Source organism: Colias croceus, chromosome 27 (assembly GCF_905220415.1).
Source record: "Colias croceus chromosome 27, ilColCroc2.1".
Classification (NCBI taxonomy): domain Eukaryota; kingdom Metazoa; phylum Arthropoda; class Insecta; order Lepidoptera; family Pieridae; genus Colias; species Colias croceus.
This window is the reverse complement of record NC_059563.1, coordinates 7,033,508-7,054,376: the sequence shown is the minus strand read 5'-3', so window position 1 is coordinate 7,054,376 and position 20,869 is coordinate 7,033,508. Positions and strand designations below refer to the sequence as shown.

Here is a 20,869-nt window from a genome sequence, read left to right as displayed (position 1 = left end):
ACGTCTATTCTGATTCACTAACGAACGACGACTGCGACTGACGAAGGATCGTAGATTATTATTTTTCCAAGAATGCATTAATTTAATAATGTTAAATATTAGGCACAATTTAGTAGAAATACATATTTTCCATTAAATATTATAAAAATCGTTTTTGTAGTTTTCAAGGGAAAATGGAACGTTCTGATCATAATTATTTACTTAAACTTAAATAATAATGAATCGTTGAAATGTATGTCCGTGTTTAACTTCGAAAGTACTGTACCAATCTTGATATATTTTTTGCATTGAAATGTTTTTTAAACAAATAAATTTAATTTTTTTTTCTTTTTGTTTCAGATCCACAATGGTGTAAAGGTTGAGTGAACAAAAGTATTCGACTTTGGATTCAGTACTAGTGTAGTGTAGTGTGGTGTAATGAAGTGTTTGTGACTCGAAATCCAAGATGGCGTCGAAGATTTTGACAGTTGTTCTTGCTGTCATGGCCTGTCAGGCGTTTGCTGAAAGAGGTTGGTAGATTTAGCACAGACAATGAATAATACAATTACAAGAAAAACGTAAAATTTAAAAGCCACGTCGTAGAAGATGGAAATATAATTACCCCAAACAGTGGTAAATAGTTGTCAATTATTTGTATACAACTGACATAAGTAGAACATATTGTTTGTAGAATCGATGATAAATAAGTAAGAAGAATCAAGTCTAACTGATATAATAGATAACATTGATCTACCTATATTATGTTGACGTGCTTTCTTAAAAGAAAGCCACTACTTGTTTGTTATGACAAACAGTAGAACAATAGTAATTTCTATCCTACTATATGAAAAACGTGACAATTGGTAATCTTGATTCACGTAAAAATTGGTTATCGGACGAATTTGAATCAGAAAAGATTATAATATAGTCTGTATGAAAATATGATGATTTTTAATCGATTTTCAGTCACGGTTTGCAAGTGAAGACGCAGAGTTAAGCTAGTTAATTAATGAAACACGCGTTATTATATTTTATTTAAATTATATGCTAGAAATGCATATTATTACCACGGGGAAGAGAAAAGCCTGTGGCAGAGACGTATACTTTTGGAATTCTTTAAAACTAGTTTTAGAATGCATCCATGCATACACTGATACAATTTAGTAAGTATAAGAAGAATAAGAAGTTATACAAGGAAATAATAAATCAACATCCATCCGTGACAAAACGCTCCTATGTGATATTATTAATGAGACAATAAATATTTTTTTGAACTGGAATTTTATTTATTTGTCATTAAATCTCCTTATAAAGCTTTTTAAAACAAAAATTATAGTTAATTTTGGTTTTAAAAGCCTATTTAAAATAGCCTATTTAAAATAAATAAAGCTTTTTTAAAACAAACATTTTATGAGTTGAATTTTGATTTATTAGTTGTTCTAAATACCGAATTTTAATACAATATACTACAATTTCTAGCTATGTTATATCTCTATACTATGCTGACCACTGTACCCACAATCTGAATGCTTCACACAAGTTTAATGTCTCATATAATAGGCTCGGTAAACCCATTGGTAAACAACAAGGCATGTAATCGATCTGATAGCTCGACAATGACTAACTTCCTCTCTAAGATAGATGAAGTATTTATAGGCTTAAATCTACAAATACCCGCATATTTGTTTACCTATTCATTAAATTAAATCAGTAAAAGTAAGATTTTATGTATAATGTATATATTAAGTTGTGCTTTGAAATCTATACTAATATTTTAAAGTTGAGGAGTTTGCTTGTTTGAACGCGCTAATCTTAGGAACTACTGGACCGATGAATTATTGAAAAGATTTAATAAAGAACGTTATGCTTGATTGGCTCTGAGTAGTAAGTATAAGAAGAGTAGTAGAGTAGTGTAGCGAACAACTAGTCCATACTAATATTATAAATGCGAAAGTAACTCTGTCTGTCTGTTTGTTACTCAATCACGCCTAAACTACAGAACCAATTTTCATGAAATTTGGTATGGAGATATTTTGATACCCGAGAAAGGACATAGGCTACTATTTACCACGGGAAAATGATGCAATCCCGGAACGGGAACCCCTAATCCCCCCGGAAATCCCTACGGGAACGGGAACTATGCGGGTTTTTATACATACATCAATAAAATTCAAATTATACATTCGCACAAAGAATTCTTCTAAAAATCCAGTCAAATCTATTTAGCTAACAAACGTATCTAGAGAATATTCCAAATAAAATGTAGTTTTTATTCCTCTATCAATCACGGGGAAGCAAAATGAAATAACTAAATTGTAGCGCAGACGTGACAGTTATTTTTATACGATAAAAGCATAAAAGTGTGGATTTGCAAAAAGCTATTGTATCGGCTAAGAATAAATGGTTTTCAAAATATCAAGCTGAATTTGATTTATTTGCTCGTTGGTACAGTGGTTGACGCGTGAGCGTAGATCCGAGGGATCATGGGCTCGATTCCCGGTGGAGACGAAGAAATAAAAATCGGTCTGGCAGGACACAGAAGGTTGATCCTACTTGTCAATAAAGAAAATCGATCAGTGAAACAGATGTATGCATAATGCACCTGCCCCTTACCCGACATGGCCCAGGGAATTCACTTTACTACTACTAGGATTTATTTTGTAAAAGAAAATTCTGTATATTATTTTTATGTTTATATAATCAGTTGTTTTGAAAGTAAACAATCAAGAGAGGATTAGAATGAAACCATGATACTCGTGCCTCTAATGTTACCAGCTTAAAATAAACATACGATTTACATTAATACTTTAAAATATTATAATATATTATCTTTCTGGTATGGCAGACCTAATAATACCGACCCATAGGTATACACTTTTTATAATCCTAAAAGCATGGCTTTTTTGTGAGCAGTTATGTACTTTTTATTTAAACTGGTTACTTTAAAACAATAGCAAATATTCCAATTGAGTTTGGTACGAAATATAGCATTGATAAGTGTAGGTATTCTACCTTTTTATCAATACTGTATTTAATGCCAATAGTAGGTGTAGTTTTGTACCGAACAAAGTCGGGGCTATACGTAATACCCCAAAAGCTATAACTAAACTTTATTCATCGATGATTTTCATTCTTCCTCTTTCCATATATTATAAGCAAACAATACTCAAGCATAGCATGAACAGCAAAAATAGCTCCTATACACACGTGATACAGTTGAAAATGCATTACAAAGTCATTTCGGAAGTAACATAATAGTAGAAAATGATAAATAACTTTGTAACAAGAATCCTTGGTCAGCTTTGATTGATGAAGGCCTACTCTTTGACTTCACTGGACTTTGCCAACTACCCTCCATTGTTGGAATATATCTTATGATTATAAACCCGTAAAAAAGTTATATCTTCGACGATATATCTTCAACTAATGGTTTATCCCGGTTTTACTCGATATTTATCTAATTTCTTACATGGTCTCTAAATAGGTAAAAACTTAAACGTTTGATATAACTTAAAAATTGATGACGATTTTATAGTTGATTCTGAACATGCACAAAAATACATACAAAGTATTGTGCATTTTTTTTCGTGTTTTTGATACATTTAGACAGACAATTGAGAGTCTCCCCGTGACCACGCTCGCTGTAAAGTGTTCGAAACGTCGGGAAAATAATGTAATGAAGAAATCGCGTTTTCACGAATATTATTTCTAGATAATAGAATAGACTAATAGGAAAACTCTAAACATAGAAGGGCAGATTCTATTTCTTTGTCCTTTTACTCAATATACCTTATTTGCTTTAAATAAACAATGGTTATTATGAGTGTCTTTGAGTCTGAATTGAATATTCGTATTTATAAATTGTATTCACAAAATATTACCAATTTAGTTAATCACAGTTTCATAGTAATTTGATTTTTGTACCTGAATATATTATTATTGCCCTTCAATAAATACATTGATATCCTACTAATATTGTGTGTGTTTGTTACTCTTTCACGAAAAAACTACTGAACCGATTACAATGAAATTTAGCACACAATTAGAGGGTAACATGCATTAACACATAGGATAAGTTTTATCCCGGAAATCCCACGGGAACAGGAATGCGGAACGGGAACGGGAATGGGAACGGGAATGGGAATGCGGATTTTTTTTTGAAAACGCGGGCGAAGCCGCAGGTGGAAAGCTAGTTGATATATACAGGTTATCAACTAACTAATTCATTTAACTACAAACTATTCGACAAGAAACTGTAGGCAAAGTGTAATAATGAGATTACATCCTACACGCGGCAGCCGAAGTCAATCATAAAGCAATTTCGATATAATTAAAGGCTGTAACTAGGTGCTTTTCATGTCTGCTTTTGTTAGTTATTGATTAATTTTAAGTCTTATGTACGGCGCAATGTATAGGGTATTCTGATAATTTACCATCTCGAGGTGTTGTAATCCCGATTATTGTCAAAATTTCGAGTAGTAGCAACATAACTTAGGTATATTTTTTATACCATCCTATAAGAATTGTTTGAATATTCTAAATTTTGTTTAAATTGTATTTACATAAGTTTTTATAGCTCTTCTTTCAAACCTTTTCATTACTACAATGGCATACAACATAATTATTATTCTTAAACATTTATTTATTCAACTAGACTTAGCGCTTTTGAATCATCAAAATACATCCTGCTAGTCGTATCCTATCCTACTAATATTATAAATGCGAAAGTTTGTGGGATTGGATGTATGTGTATGTATGTATGTTTGTTACTCTTTCACACAAATACTACTGAACCGATTACAATGAAATTCAGCACACATATAATAATGTAGAGAGTAATTTTGATTAACACATCCGGAAATCACACACGGGAACGCGGGCGAAGCCGAAGGCGGAAAGCTAGTAATGTAATATTTGTTACTATTACATATGACTTATTTCCTTGTTAAATTGTTATATAAATAGAACATAATTTATGCTTTAATTTCCATTACAGTGGCTTACGTGAAATACGCGTTGGTTGTTTGGTTGTCACACAGCTAACTTGGCAATTAATTTGCTAGAGTTCACCTTAAGAAGTACCTAACACATAATTTATATAGAGTTCACATGATCGTTATTTAGGAAAAATTTTGTTATAGTAAAGCGAATAGATTCTTGTAAACTTCTGGATCGATTAAAAAAAAACATGTTTTATGCAGAAAATTATTTTAGGTATTTATTTTTGAAATCTACAAAAATAGACAAAAATACTCATATCATCATCTTTCAATATGTTTTTATTGTATTGGGATCAGATACAGTTATTTTAATAACGCAGAACTTTTCTGTCGTAATTGTTACATAATAATCATAATGAATTCGAGTTTGAAAATATGAAAAGAGCCAGAATAATAATTTTACATAATAACGCTTGTATACGTAGTATATTATTATTAGTCTGTGATAACGCAAAATACATTTCAAGATACGTCTAGACATGCTAATAGATCTTGAGAAATTTTAAATTACTGTACATAATCTGTACTAATGTTATAAATCTGAAGAGTTTGTTTGTTTGAACGAGCCTAATCTCAGGAACAACTGGTCCGATTTGAAAAATTCTTTCGGTGTTAGATAGCCCATTTATCGAGGCTATATATTATGATCACGCTAAGACCAATAGGAACCGCGGGGTACAGCTAGTTATATATAATATGAGAATAATACACACTTATTTTCAAAGGTATTATTTAATTTTATAGAGACAATAATTATTATATTATACAGACAACACAAAATGCACAAATAAACGTACCCCATCCAAAACCAGTCAACGAGAACAGCTTAATCTATTCAATCTCCAGTTTAACAATTACTTACACGAGGCGAAACAAAAAAGGGTTAAAGAAAATATAAATTAGGTGGAGTTTTGGGAAAATCAAGGGCTCATTATAATGAAATACAGGCTAAAGATGTTAGAATAATGAATAAGTAATGTTAGAACGTTCCAGAAAAATTACGCCCACGTGAGTTAGTAATATTACAGTATATTTTATTTAATTGAAGCCGCGTGGATTGTTAAAAAATCAAAGGCTTTGTATTAAAAAATACCTACCCATTTCTATTATTATTTCAAACTATACAATTTTACATTGTAAAAATAAGAGCTAGTTTGTAGTATTAATCGTGTTGATACATAAAATAATTTAGTATCGTTATATTTGTCTCTACTAAACACTGAAAATCTCATTGAAAATCAATTGAGAAGGTATGCAATCTCGACAAAATTGTATGTGTTTTGTTAAAACTTTTATCAATCTTATAATATTCATCTATAGAAAACTCAAAATCAGCACGAAATATATAAAATCAGAATCACACCCCAGTATGCATTCACAATAGCATTCCCATCCTTAAATTCATTACAGAATCATTCAATCGATTTAACAAATTTCGGTCACCAAGTCACGCATAAGATTGCCAGAAAATACATCAACATCCCAATATTAAATATGGGAAAATTCAAATTTAATAGCGGCAGGTCAAATGCAATTTATGAAATGACTACCCAATTCTACTTTACAATTTCCGCGTACCGTTAGCATATAAATTGAGGTGATTTAAATCAATAATTTCATGGGATAACGTTTTGACAGGAATTATAATGTTACATCAGTTACTTGGAAGATTATTCAAGGTTTTTGAAGTTTTGTGTTATTAGTTGTGTGAACATATGTATAGTAATTGAGTAAATTGAATTTAATAATTGAGATTAATATTTTATACGCTTATGATAATGTTATTTATAATAATGATAAACTAATTTAGGATTGTGATCCGGCTTATTATCCCAGTGGTTTGAACACGGCTAGCATGAATGTGTACGGCTATGTATTTATTTATTAATTACAAATGATATAGAAGATATATCTTTGAATGAATTTATCGCTTGATTAGCTGACATAATACAAAAGTTTTTATATATAGGTTATGTAAGAATAATACACATTAAAATCATACATTTACATGGATAATATACGATTATTATTTCAGCATTGTAATTTGTTTTCTATCGTTACCGATACTAATAGCTAATTCCTCCAGGGCATTAGATACATATTATACTTCCTTATATGAGCCCGTTGAAATTTCTAATTCATTTTAGAATATTGTTTTTTTCATCAGACCCTAATTCAATAAAACCAATATTTTTCCAATGAAGAGGGTTTGTTTGTTTTCGGTATAATTTATTATCTATCGAAAAATTGTTAGGCGAATTTTGTTAAATTTTTTGTTTGCCAATTTCATTTGTAATTTTTCGTTCGTTTTTTGATTGAATTTATGGTCCGTTTATCAATGTTTATTTTGTTAATTTGTTTAAAAACGTTCAATGTTTAGTTTTTGGTTTTTATACGAGAGGAATGATATTTTGATGGCTTGCATGATTTTGCTATTTTATAACAAGAATAATATTTTTCACTAAATGAGATAAAATAAAGATGGTATGATAAACTTTATTTTTTCTTGTGTTTGGGTATCATGTGCTATGTAAATAATATGTATAAATAAATAATAAAGATGTACATTCTTTAAAGTTTTCACATTGTAGTGACATAATTAAAAAATGCTATGCTTTTGGGATTTATAATAATTATAACTAAATGAGCCATTTTTATTCAACAAAACAACTTCATAAACATCATTCCCGAGTTTATTTCACACATTTATTGTACCATCAATAGTACCTATGTATATACAACAAATTCCAAGTACAAAGCAAAGTTCCAAAGGTCCCATTTGCGACACTAACAGGGCTTGTAAATCCATAGCCATTTATAAGAGACAGGCTTACGATGCCCCTGGGGCAAGGGGTACAAACATGCCCCATGTCCGTTAGTTACGAATTGATCGATGGAGCTTTTAATTCATTTGGCTGTGTTGGAATGTTTTTTAGTGCAGTGCACGAATATAGGTTAGTTTTTCATGTCGATGTTATTAGTTTTTATTTTAAATTGTTTATATTGATCATCACGGGTGTTAAAATAAATAAATGTATGTAAATAAATGGATGTAAATTTGTTGGCTTTTAAACAAATATTAAGAACGAGGAAGTTCTCAGTGTTTTGTTAGTTCATCTTTATATTTATCATAAAATGTAAAAAATTCATCAGATAAGTTTCTAACCAAAAAAGCAAAAACAGTAAATAATAAGAAATTGTAATAAATGAAATTACGAATCTTTACGAATTTATTAAGTTTATAAACGACTTCAATACGTAAAATATGACTTGTTTACCTACCATAATAATTATCTATTTACATCAAGTCCCTTAACGATCTAAATCGAATTTAACATCAAACAATTACAAGGTTGTGTTAAAATCCGACTCTATTATATATAAACGGAACCCCGTCCTGACTGAGGGCCATCCATCTTGGATTAAGTAGCTCTTTATAAATGCCTCTCGATTTCGGAGTGAAGTTCGAACATGTAAATGCCTGCTTCAGTTGTTTGGTAATCTAGATTATAATTTATCTGTCATTAATGTATATAGATGTGTTTAGAATCTGATTTGAAAAGTGATTGATTATAGTTATTAGCAGCACCTCTGAAAAAGTAGTACAAGTTGTATAAAACATGTTGTAGTTCGAATTTGATTTGATAAGCTGTGTTATGAGAAAGAGTTACAAAAATACATCCCTCTTGACAAAATATTCAGTGAGATTGAAGAGATGCCCATGCTGCAAACTGAAAAAAAAAATTATTTTATATCAATTGCTGGTAAATTCATAAATGTAAATGAACAAACCTATTGTACATAAACGGTTAAATAAGTACAGGTAAATACAAACAATATTATATAGACCACTAGCTTACCGCCCGCGGCTTCGCCCGCTTTGTCTAAAACCTAATAAATTATATACTAAAACCTTCCTCTTGAATCACTTTATCTATTAAAAAAAACCGCATAAAAATCCGTTGCGTAGTTTTAAAGATTTATGCAGACAAAGGGAAATAGGGACAGAGAAAGCGACTTTGTTTTATACTATGTAGTGATGATACAGCTAAAATATTAAAATTATAATAAATAATAATCTCGCTATGATCATCGATCATCGATTCTTGTAATTCTTCTCTACGTATAAGTTACAATATTTATATTTATAATGAATCCAAAATAACCCAGATAAATCCTGTTGTGTTAAAAACTCTTTGATATCAGTTTTCATTTACGTAAATAATATTTTGGTTCGATGACTACCCTTGTACCGTTTACAAAATGGGTCAGTAGTTCAATTTTGGATGAAACGAAATGCTTATGATTTTTTCGCTTGTTTGATTTGCTTTAAATAAAAGGTAAAATTAATTTCTGCCCGATTTCACTGGACAGAGGGTCTATTTCGAAGGTAAACACAAACGTAAACGGCTTGAATTTAGCTTGAGAGGTGTCTTAAGATTTGTCTTAATTGATGGGACACTGGTTACATTCAAACTATAATGAACTATCTAAGAGACGTTGTCTTAACGTTAAGGTTTCTTAATTGATAAAGGATTTGTTTGTAGTACAGTTTGCAACATAAAAAAAATCATATCTAATCTAATATCTAATATATATATTATAAAGGCGAAAGTTTGTATGGATGTATGGATGTCTGGATGTTTGTTACTCTTTCACGTAAAAACTACTGAACCGATTACAATGAAATTTAGCACACATATAGAAGGTAACTTGGATTAACATATAGGATAGTTTTTATCCCGGAAATCCCACGGGAACGGGAACTATGCGGGTTTTCCTTTCCAAACGCGGGCGAAGCCGCGGGCGGGAATCTAGTTTGTCTATATATTATTGTACGTATTGATTCATAAAATACGTACGTTTATCAGATGAATTGTTTTTATAGTAGGTGCGAAAGTATATGTATAGTAAGTAATATATAGGCACATATAGGTAAGTAAGTGAGTAAGCTTTCCTTACTACGTACATTCGCGTATATTTCCAAGAATATATTATTTATCTATCCCTAAACAACAACTATAATCACATTTAATAGTTTGAGCTTTGAGATTCCTCTTTCATTATTACCAAAATCGATAATTTTCATGTTATTTTAATGATGCGCTATCAAACTACTCCAAATTACATTTAAATAACTTCAAAGTAGCTGCACTTACAAGGGAAAATAATCCAAAATGTTATAAAAATATGGTTGGATTTTGAAAATCATTGGCCGTATCAATAGTGGCATCGATGTATATAATATCTGAAATTGGATCATGAAAACATGCTCGGTTATTATGTCAATGCTATGTTTCAGAGTTTCTGGTATATTTTTATGTTTGTTTATTAAGCTATTGCATAGCTTCTATCGCGGGCCTTGAGCGCGGGGACCGAATCCAGAAATTCCGTAACGAAAAAAACCTCACGCCCCTCACTCCGACGGGCACGGAGGTGTGGCTTGAAGGCATGCTATGCAATAGCTTTACCGCGGCAGACCCCGAGTGCCACACGTCTTTTTTTTTTGTTTAGATAACAGTAGCATTGTATAATTAAGAATATGAAAAATAGGAAAAACCAAGGTAAAAAAAAAACAGTTATAAACAACTGTCACACCAAGGCTCTACCACTGAAATACCTACCATTTTAACCTAATTAATTAAACTCAAATGGGTGTTTGACTGTTTAGTTGTTTGTCACTACTTTATATAAACACAGCACAGATAGATTGTATGAAATTCGTTACGGATACGGAGATGGATAGGTTATAGTCGGTTTTACATACTCGTAGGATACTAGACGTGGTAAATCTACACTAATATTATAAAGAGGAAAACTTTGTTTGTTTGTTTGATTGTAATGAATAGGTTCATAAACAACTGGGCTGATTTAAAAAATTCTTTCACCATTCAAAAGCTAAATTATCCACGAGTAATAAAGGATAGGTTTTATCCCGGAAATTTCACGGGAACGGGAACTATGCAAGTTTTTCTTCGAAACCGCGGGCGGAGCCGCCGGCGGAAAGCTAGTAATTAATATTAATTATCATGATGTTTAAAAAGCGCTTTATAAAGAAGTATATTCATATTATGTGGATGGCACAACGTGAATCAATTCGCGGGTAGTTCCTAGTATTGTAATTTTATGTTATTATCCGTTTGAATCTCTGCTCGATGATTATGGATCAGGTTTTATACAAAATCTAGGTTGCCTAGATGAGAATAATGAGGTTTATTGAAGAAAATATCTCAAGAAATATCTATTGTTGTGTTCTGACATTAATATTATATTTTTTTGATTAGTCAAAGAAGTGTAGGAAGTTTATTCTACAACGTGAAGTTTACAAAATGTGTAGTTTATTTAAAGAGTTAGTCAACGACATACACACACACATATATAGATAAAATATATGTATTTTCAAAGACGCAAAATGCAATTTTCAATGTAAATGTGTGTTTACAGCTGTGCTTACAGCACACAACCACGATTAAATTTCAAACTAATCAGAGTCCTTTTCCAATTTATGTAACATTAAAACACAAACTCAAACTATACTCGAATATTTTCTATTTACCAGTTAGAAAGAAACATTATATTGCATTAGTTAAAAATTCCTTAACAATGTGAATATAAACAAGAAAGTAATAAAAAACTAAAACACATAGATATGTAAGTGTAACCCTTTTTGAGCACTTTGACCCATATATACCACGCGCTATGTTTACAATTATGTTACAAATTGCTGAATCTACTGATCTTGTTATGTTCCATATTTACACCGAATCGTATTTATTTACTTACTTAGGGGTATGAAAAATAGGGCAACATCTATTTTTCATACCCCTAAGTAAGTAAATAAATACGATTGGATTCTCAGATGTACAAAGCAACAAATTTCATGAGAATCGGTCCAGTCATTTTGGAGTAATGATAACTAACATAGTGATAAGAATTTACATATTATAACATAGAGAAGATTATTTAACATTTGATGCCTCTATATGTATTTAATAATTGATCGTGATATTTGAAATAAGATGATATTGTTTCGTAAAATGTAGCAGGTTATTTTTTTCATTTTTTTAACGATATTATTTGAAATAAAATGTCGTATCTGCGGTTTCAACATCAAAAATATTATTACATCTAATACTTACGGGTTTAGTAACAAAGATCGTATGAGAAAATAGCATAAATAATAAGCAATTAATAATATTACATCTTACATGCAATAAAATTCTCTGTAAAAAAACTGAAATACTATTACGAATTCAAAATAGTAAATACGGTGTAAATAAAGCCAAAGCATTCGTGCCACACAGAGCCATTCGATCTCCCCCCACGTAAACGACACTTTACGACAATATCATTTACATTACTCACTCGTTTGATAATTTACTACACAACGTTTGTACGCAGCGCGCAAGCTACGCGTTTATTTAAATCAAGCGGTAGTATCTAATGCTGTGGTTGTGTGATAGTACAGGGTGATTTTGTTGATATACGATGTACCCTCAAATGTATTTTTCTTGGGGTTATAAGGAATGACATTGGATATTATGTCTGATGGTTTAAGTTATTGCCTTGTTTTGGAGAGATTATTAAATGATTGATATCGGGTGTTCAATTTATACGCGGTAAGTTTAATATGTTTGTGGGTACTTTTAAACTGATGAACGTTTTTGGATACAATTTATATTCATAGATTGTATTGGCTGTTGAGATAATAGAGAGATAAAGCGGTTATATATGTGTCTATGTTATAATATATAAACTAACAAGATTCGTTTTTTCAACCCTCATTGGATCATATTATGGAAATATTTAGTATCTATTTTATTTAACGATTATAATTTTATATAACACCGTTTACTTTTAAATATACCAAGTTATTTACTTTGAAATTGATATTTAATTTGATAATTATTAATTAAATTAAATTTAGTCATTATATTTGAATACTATAGCTTACCACCCGCGGCTTTGCCGCGCACTCTATCTATTTAAAAAAAACCGCATCAAAATCCGTTGCGTAGTTTTAAAGATTAAAGCATACAAAGGGACATAGGGGACAGAGAAAGCGACTTTGTTTTATACTGTGTAGTGATATGGATAAAGTTAGCTTATAATATCACATAAAAGCTTAGAATAATATTACCTAAAGCTTAATTCCTAAATGCATCGCATGTCCGTTTGTGCTGAGCTAGACTCCGAGAAAATTTCATCTTGATTTACTGCTTTTGTCGTAAAACGAGCCGTAAAATTGAGATCGAAAACTTCAAATTCACTAAGTACCCGATGGCGTTTATGACCTTTTGAATTATTGATTTGGATGTTACTTTCGTGATTAAATGTGTCGAAATTCGGGCAAAAAAAGTTATTCTATAATAACTAGCTATCCTCCCGCGGTTTGTTCTGTTTTGTAGAAAACTCAACAAATTATATTGTGCTCAAATTTTCCTGGTGAATATATTTCTGTCTATGTAGAAAGCATCATCAAAATCTGTTGGGTAGTTTTAAAGATGTAAGCATATAGACACACAGACGAAAAGCGACCGATGTGTCTAATTTCGTACAGCTTCGATTAACTGTGTAGGTATTTCTTCGATTAACTGTGTAGGTATGTCTTCGATTAACTGTGTAGGTATGTGTGAAGTAAAAAGAGGTTAAAAAATAGATACTACAAACAGACATAATAATGTTATACACAAAAAATATCAGCCTAGAAAGCCTATCTTAATTCAATTTAATTGCAAAAAATATAACGAGGCTTAGTAAAATATTGCTAAGATTATACAGCTCTCGAATTTTGCTTAATCTGTGTCAATCTATTATCTGGAGATTTAATGATTAGACAGGCGTAAAATGTGACGTCACAGCAAAATGGACGTCTTACACGGAATTAGTATGCTAGATGGGGTATTTTTTATTAATTAAGGGGAAAAAAATGCAAGTCAAATTCAAATATTTATTAATAGAATAAACTCCGAAGGTGTTTCCAAATCGTGATCTTCCAAAATGTAACAAAATGTAACAGGTACCTGAAAAAAAACAGTAATGATTAAAATTATGTCAAATTCTGAAAGGCAATTATATTTTTTGGCTGTGCAGGTGAAATTTTGTACCTAAACACACAGTCTTAAATACAGGCCCACCGATTTTTTTTTTACAAAACTAGCGAAAGAATTGACGAAATCGATTCAACCGATCTCGAGATTTGCGCTTACCAACAAATTATGCGTTTCATTTTCATATTATAAGGGCCGATTTTTCAATCCTTGGTTAAGATTTATCCGTCCAATAAAGTATTACACGAACATTTTAAAATGTCATCTGTAAACTGTCTTACGGACAATTAGAATACATTTTTGAAATGGTAGTTTAATACGTTATTCGATGAATAAGTTTTAACCAAGGATTGAAAAATCAGCCCTAAGTGTTACTTAGGCCGTTTACGCACTCGCGGCCACGGGTGAAGCCGGGACGGACCGCTAGTATATTATTATGATTAGAATATCCTATCTAGTAAGTTTTAAATCCATGTTATTATACACTATAGGGTAGCCGGCGGACAGGCGGGATTGGAAAAGTTTGTCAACTTGTAAAGGGCGTCAAGTGTTTTGAAAAAATAGAAATAGTGACAAACTGTTGGATACAATAGTTTTGGAACTTTCCGATTAACTGCTGTGTGTCAAACTTTGTATTAGCGATAGATAAGGTCATTGTATATTGCACTGTTTTATACGAAAAAAACGCTTGCATATTTTAGTTTCATAGGTGTAATAAGTACATTATATTTACCTATCTTAAGTATGGGGTGACACGTTTTTTTTATATTTTGCCATATTCATAGCCAGTTTATACGTTATAACTTATATCGTGTCGCGGTGTTTGAAGTAAAACTCCTCCGAAACGGCTTTACTGATTCTTATGAAATTTTGTGTGTATATCGGGTAGGTCTGGCAATTGGAAAACATCTATTTATCATATCTCTTAGTGATAAATTTTCCGGAAAAGCTATTGGCTAGTAATATACTATGAAAATATACGTCAAAAAGGGTTAGGTGCAGCTTTATTATCGTGATGAAATTACGCCCTTTATCCTATTTGTACAAATCGTATAGTCAAATACGAGAAACACTCGAAAAAAATCCCAAATGCGTAAGATTTTTATCATAAGTGGGGGACATTATAATGATTGTTCGTGGGTCGTGGGGTATGGGGTGTGGGCCATGGGGTATGGGACAATCCTCTTCAAATAATGTTATAGCTGTCGATGGCTTCGAGGGGTGTTTAAGATTCGGATTATGTTAACAGCACATGCATTAGGGTGAAATGTGTTAGGGGTTTATTTGGTTTCGATTTTTGGGGGTAGTTGTGAATTTCTTAAGGACTTTATTTACCTTTTTATATGTATGATTAAATAAAGATACAGATTTATAATATTATATTACATCTATACTAATTTTATAAAGCTGAAGAGTTTGTTTGTTTGAACGCGCTAATCTCAAAAACTACTGGTCCTGTGTTGGTTAGCCCATTTATCGAGGTATATAAGGTTATAGGCTATATATCATCACACTAAGACCAACAGTAGCGGAGCCACGCGGGTGAAACCGCATAGCGCAGCTGATAATAGAATAATACCTATACTATACCAACAGGTTACCTACTTTGTAACAGGTACAAAGCCGCATCCTAGCAATGTTCTATAAGCTTATCTTAATACTTCCGTAAACTGTACTCTAATCTAAATAATCCCAAGAATAAGGTAATCAAGACATGTAGCCTAACAACTACAAAGGAGCATTTATTTTACAAAATAATTAATCACACGTCATAAATCTCAACACTGTCACTCAAAAATAATAACGCCATTAACGCATTTAATGACCAAATATGCAAAAGTTTTCCCCCTGATTGAATTGTTGCAGTCTGCTTAACTCGGGAATCGAACCGAGGGTCGCTAATGGCGTTAGCTGAGATCGAAGGGATTCCCTTTATTGCTAGGGTCGACATATTGACGATTTCGTATTGTCTTTCTGTGTGTTATGGGATTTCTATGTGTATGTATGTACCTATGTATGTGTTTTACGACGTATATATTATGGATAATGTGAGAAATAAAGTTAGGTATGTTATATACATAGTAATAGTATATAGTTTTATTGATTTGAATCGATGTATTTTCGAAGTATAATTGAGATATAGGTCCTATTTTATGGCGGTGTTTACTAGTAATTAACACGCTTATATTAGCTTCATAGTTACATACAACATACAGGATGTTTGTTTGTTGTATGTAACCTACTCCTAAAGAGTTGACTTTGGATTTTAACTGGCATATTTCGCTCGAACCTTGTAAATATAGTAATTTCATGAGTTTATCTTGATTTTTTAACTATTTTTCTTATATAGAGCACAGTTTCCGTTTGATAGTTCAATAAATCTGCATTATTAAATTATAGTCGCATTATTATATTATACTAAAAGGACTTAAAGACATTAATCATTCAGTTTACAGCATTTTCCTGAAACAAATATACAGTCCGATAGAGTTTAGCATTAATTGTAGTGTGTATGCAAATTATTACATACTAATTCTCGACCTTGTTTACATGTATTTATAATTCTTAGTTGCGTGAACATGTGGTTATGTGAAATAGGTCACTCTAAAACTATTATGTTGAAAAATATTTAGAACAGTAAAAAAACATAATCTTTGCAAAAGAAATATTTATTTTTTTTTTCTATAAAAAAGCTACCAAATTGTCGAACTAGGAAAAAATTGAAATGGCAGCAACCGGAAGGTATCAACTTTCAAACAATTAGAGAATCATCAAAAACGGGTCACGATTTCTGAAGTCACAAACTCAGTAAAAAAATACAGTTGAATTGCGATTTTTTGAAGTCAGTCGGAAAAAAACATTTTCACGATGGAATAATTTTTTGCATATAAAATTGTTTCCGTACGAAATAAAGTACTCGTAATGCAGGAAATATTTAAAGGTAACAAGAAGGAAATTATTAAATTGTTTTAACAGAACATTTCGAAAAGCCGCAATGCTTAATTACCTGCCTTGTACAATGTACATTGTGTAATTACAGTAATGCCACAACTTACTAAATATTTAGCAATGCCGAATTATATTAACTATTACCATAACTAATTTTGGTTATTTCATTAAAATGTATAATTTACTAGAATACCACCCGCGGCTTCGCCCGCTTTGATAAAGCTCAACGACTCTCTATTATAAAAAACTGTAAAAATCCGTTGTGTAGTTTTAAAGACAGTAGGAAGTGATTTAGTTTTATATTGTGTAGTGATAAAATGATGATCATAATTATAAAAATTATATTAACTATACAAGGGATGGAAACTTAGAAATTAAAGAATTTTAACGGAATTTAAACGCGATTTATTCATTATATTATTTTACCCACGTTTCGCTTTGTAGCGAGCGTGATGGAAACTTAAATATGAAATTGTTATAAAATTTAAGTGCATTTTTTTTCACATAACTATTGCTCCAATCGGTAAAAGAATTTATATAATTATCAAAGAATCCTCAGAACTATCGAATATAATATTATAATATATCAACAGAAAATGTATGTAATCGAAAGAAATACTTAGTATAAATTATTGTATGTAGGTCACGCGAAAATGTATGTGGAATCATTTAGATTAGACATCATATCGAAAATAAAATTTGTTAATAAAACGTGAAGTAAAGCAAAACCGCGGGAATAAGCTAGTTTAATCATACAATAAGCGGCATATTAAATTTGATCGCACGTTCATACAAGGGCATGAAAATATTTGCTATTCACAACACGAACATAATTTGGTTTATACGGAATTTTCACAAATAGCAATAAAATTACTTTTAAAGGGTTGTCAGTTAATAAATTGTATTGATGGGATGTCAAACTTGTTGGTAGAGAACGCTAAATGGCGATAAGGTCACCTTATACAATCGTCTTATGAATTTTATTAACACGTTCACTGCGGCACCTAAAATGCCAAACTTACCGTTGTTGCGGCATGTCTTCCATACTTACTTCACATCTGCATCGGCAAGTTCACCACTGTGCGTCATGAGCCATTTTTATCACATCGCACCTTCCGACTTTGAAGGTCATGAAATTTCAAGATATTTAAAAAAAAAGTTTTTTCAGATAATAGTATATATAGTCTAGTATATACCGCATAAATAGCTTTTAGTTTGAGCCAATAGTTTAAAAGATATGAGGAAAAATGTAAACCCCTGATTTTGTCATGAGGTGCTTGTCCATGGCAAAATATTTGACATGCCGCACACAAAACAAACGGTTTCTTTGCTATGCGTTGTGTCCAATATTTTGCCATACGATTTTTAAACGAAATTGAGTCCTACTTCAAACTGTGATCACAAAAATATATTTATCTCTTTTCTAGTCATTAACATATAAAAAACCTCGCCGCACCACGGTGAAAACTGCGATTTTGGGCGCCGCACTGTGGTGTAGTCGCTGATGGCCCGATACTGGACATGCCGCAGTGAACGTGTTAATCGTAATTTTCAACCGTTCCATATCTTGATGTAATTTGAATCCATCAATCCGACCAGCGACTGTTCGTTAGACTAAAAATTATAGAGCTGAAGAAGCTTTTTTTATTTATTTGCTTGAACGCGCTAATCTCAGGAACTACTGGTCCGATTTGAAAAATTGTATCCGTCTTAGATAGCTGATTTATCGAGGAAGGCTTTAGGCTCATCACGAGGCTACGACAAATAGAATCAGAGAAATACGGGTAAAACCGCGGGGCACAACAAGTAAGAAATAAAAGCTAAATTGTTGTTATATATTTCACCAGACACACTAAGAATACAATAAGTACGTAGGTAAGTACAAAACTAAATTTTATTCACACTACCCCATCCAAGATCCGACCTCGCACACCGACGCTTACCCGCCCGACACGCGATTCCCAATAATGATAAGTTATCGCGGAGACGGTCACGTAGCTACATAATGTCTTACATAAGTTATACGGCTGTAAAATATTATATTACAAATAGTTTAATATATGGGATGGTGTAGTTTTTGTAAGGCTGGGAATTTGAATGGTAGCTTGAAATATTGACTGATGAAAATTTTGTGGTTGACCTTACTAATATAAATGTTTTGCAATGAAGCGATTTTAAAGTATGATATTTGTGTATGAGATAAAAATGTGCAAAGTTTAAAGTTTTTGGTAATTTCTAATTATTCACGTGTTTTATTTCATTGATAAATTATTTAGTAGTGTAAAAAATTTCTATGAAATTGGATATGCTAAATAGGTTTAAGTTATATTTTATTTAAGAAACCAATGTTTTAATAGCATTGCACTAATTTTTATGTTTAAAATAATAAAAAAAATCATTTAATCACTTTATAAGCTGAGATAGATATCATAGGTATTTTAGGAATACCAAGGTTCTAACTCAAACAAACCACCCAACCAAGTCGGTCACTTAAAAATAGTTACTCAAGTTAAATAGCTCTGTTAACAAAGTTACATGAAGTTTGCAAATTAAGTAGATATTTCTCTTTTTGAAGCGAGCGTACTTCTAATTACTCGAAGATATAGAGCGCTGGATGGAACTTATATTATCTAGTATGTACATGTGACCTAAAAACGTTCTGTTAAATTTTGGTAATTTTGTGAACACGTGAGATCGTTAAATTTGTCAGTAGTTAAACAGTAGGCAATAGATAATACGTAGGATATTTCGGATTTTAGATGTATATAAAGGTGGTGAATAATAATCTAACTCGTAAAAAATTCGTCGAAAAATTATCATTACATTTGCATATAACGCATTTCTTTTGTTAGATAATAACCTTCAAATTGTCATTCGATGAAATAATGCGCGCTGATTGGTTTGTCTAATTAGTTGAATTTTGAGGTTAATTTTTGAGAGTTTTTTTTTAGATTCATCTTCAATAATTTTTAGAGTCAAACTAGTTATTTTTGGCTTATAAAAATATAAAAACGATTTGCTGTGCTTATAAATTATTACGTTTTCATGCAATGCAGTTTTTTTAGCCCTATTTACATGCACCATCCAGTCTTCCTACATCCAGACAGACTATAAAACTTGAAGTTATATAGCATTTTAACTCAACACCAATCTGTTTTTAATTAAAACAAACGTCATCAAATGGAAACTTCTGGAGTGGACTGCTGTTTAGGATTTGCAGAGTAATTTAAAAGATTAAAAATTATTCCGTTCAACTTTTGTCAAATGAATGGTTTGTGTTCGGTTAATAAAATGGTACGTATTAGCTGATTCCGCGAATTTTGAAGCATGTTGTGAATTTATTCGACGAATTTTAATTTTTTAACTCAACTCGAACATTTATTTATTCAATCAGATTTCTTCGAGAAGCACTTTTGAAACGTCAATACATATTTTTAACATTTACCACCGATTCGGAGAAGAACCAGCAAGATAGTTGCTGAACCATAGTTGCTCTTTTAAATCATTTCAGTATTACAATTTAATTTTACAAAATATGTAACTGTATAATATCATAATTTTTTAGTTATTATGATGTGATGGTATTCCGATGATTTAAGAAATAGTTTATTTCGTCAGATGGGTGCATTGCATATACATTTATAGTACTTAAATTTTTAATTATAATGTTTCATTTCATTCATTCTGTATTTTGTTTGTTGTTTGTAACTAGTAGTTAAAGCAAAAACAATAATTACAACTTGCTTAAAACAACAAAAGCTATGAAAAAGTTAAAAAAGGCTTATCTATATCACTTTAGCGTATGATATAACATCTTAAAGTGCTATATTTAGATACTACAAGGAGGATATTTTAAAGGCAATTGGAAAAATTATTAGCAGTTTATCTCAG

At 31.2% G+C, this 20,869-nt stretch overlaps 1 protein-coding gene across 10 annotated transcripts in view; it reads left to right on the top strand.

Moving 5' to 3' along the window:
* The first annotated feature begins 343 nt into the window (after positions 1 to 343).
* Positions 344 to 20,869, top strand: part of LOC123703740 (hemicentin-1-like) — a 321,559-nt gene continuing 301,033 nt past the window's right edge. For all 10 annotated transcript variants that reach the window (XM_045651847.1, XM_045651851.1, XM_045651849.1 and 7 more), the window contains exon 1: positions 344 to 509. In XM_045651847.1, coding sequence (XP_045507803.1) covers positions 446 to 509 — 64 coding nt within the window. In that variant the 5' untranslated portion in view covers positions 344 to 445. The remainder of the gene's footprint in view (positions 510 to 20,869) is intronic.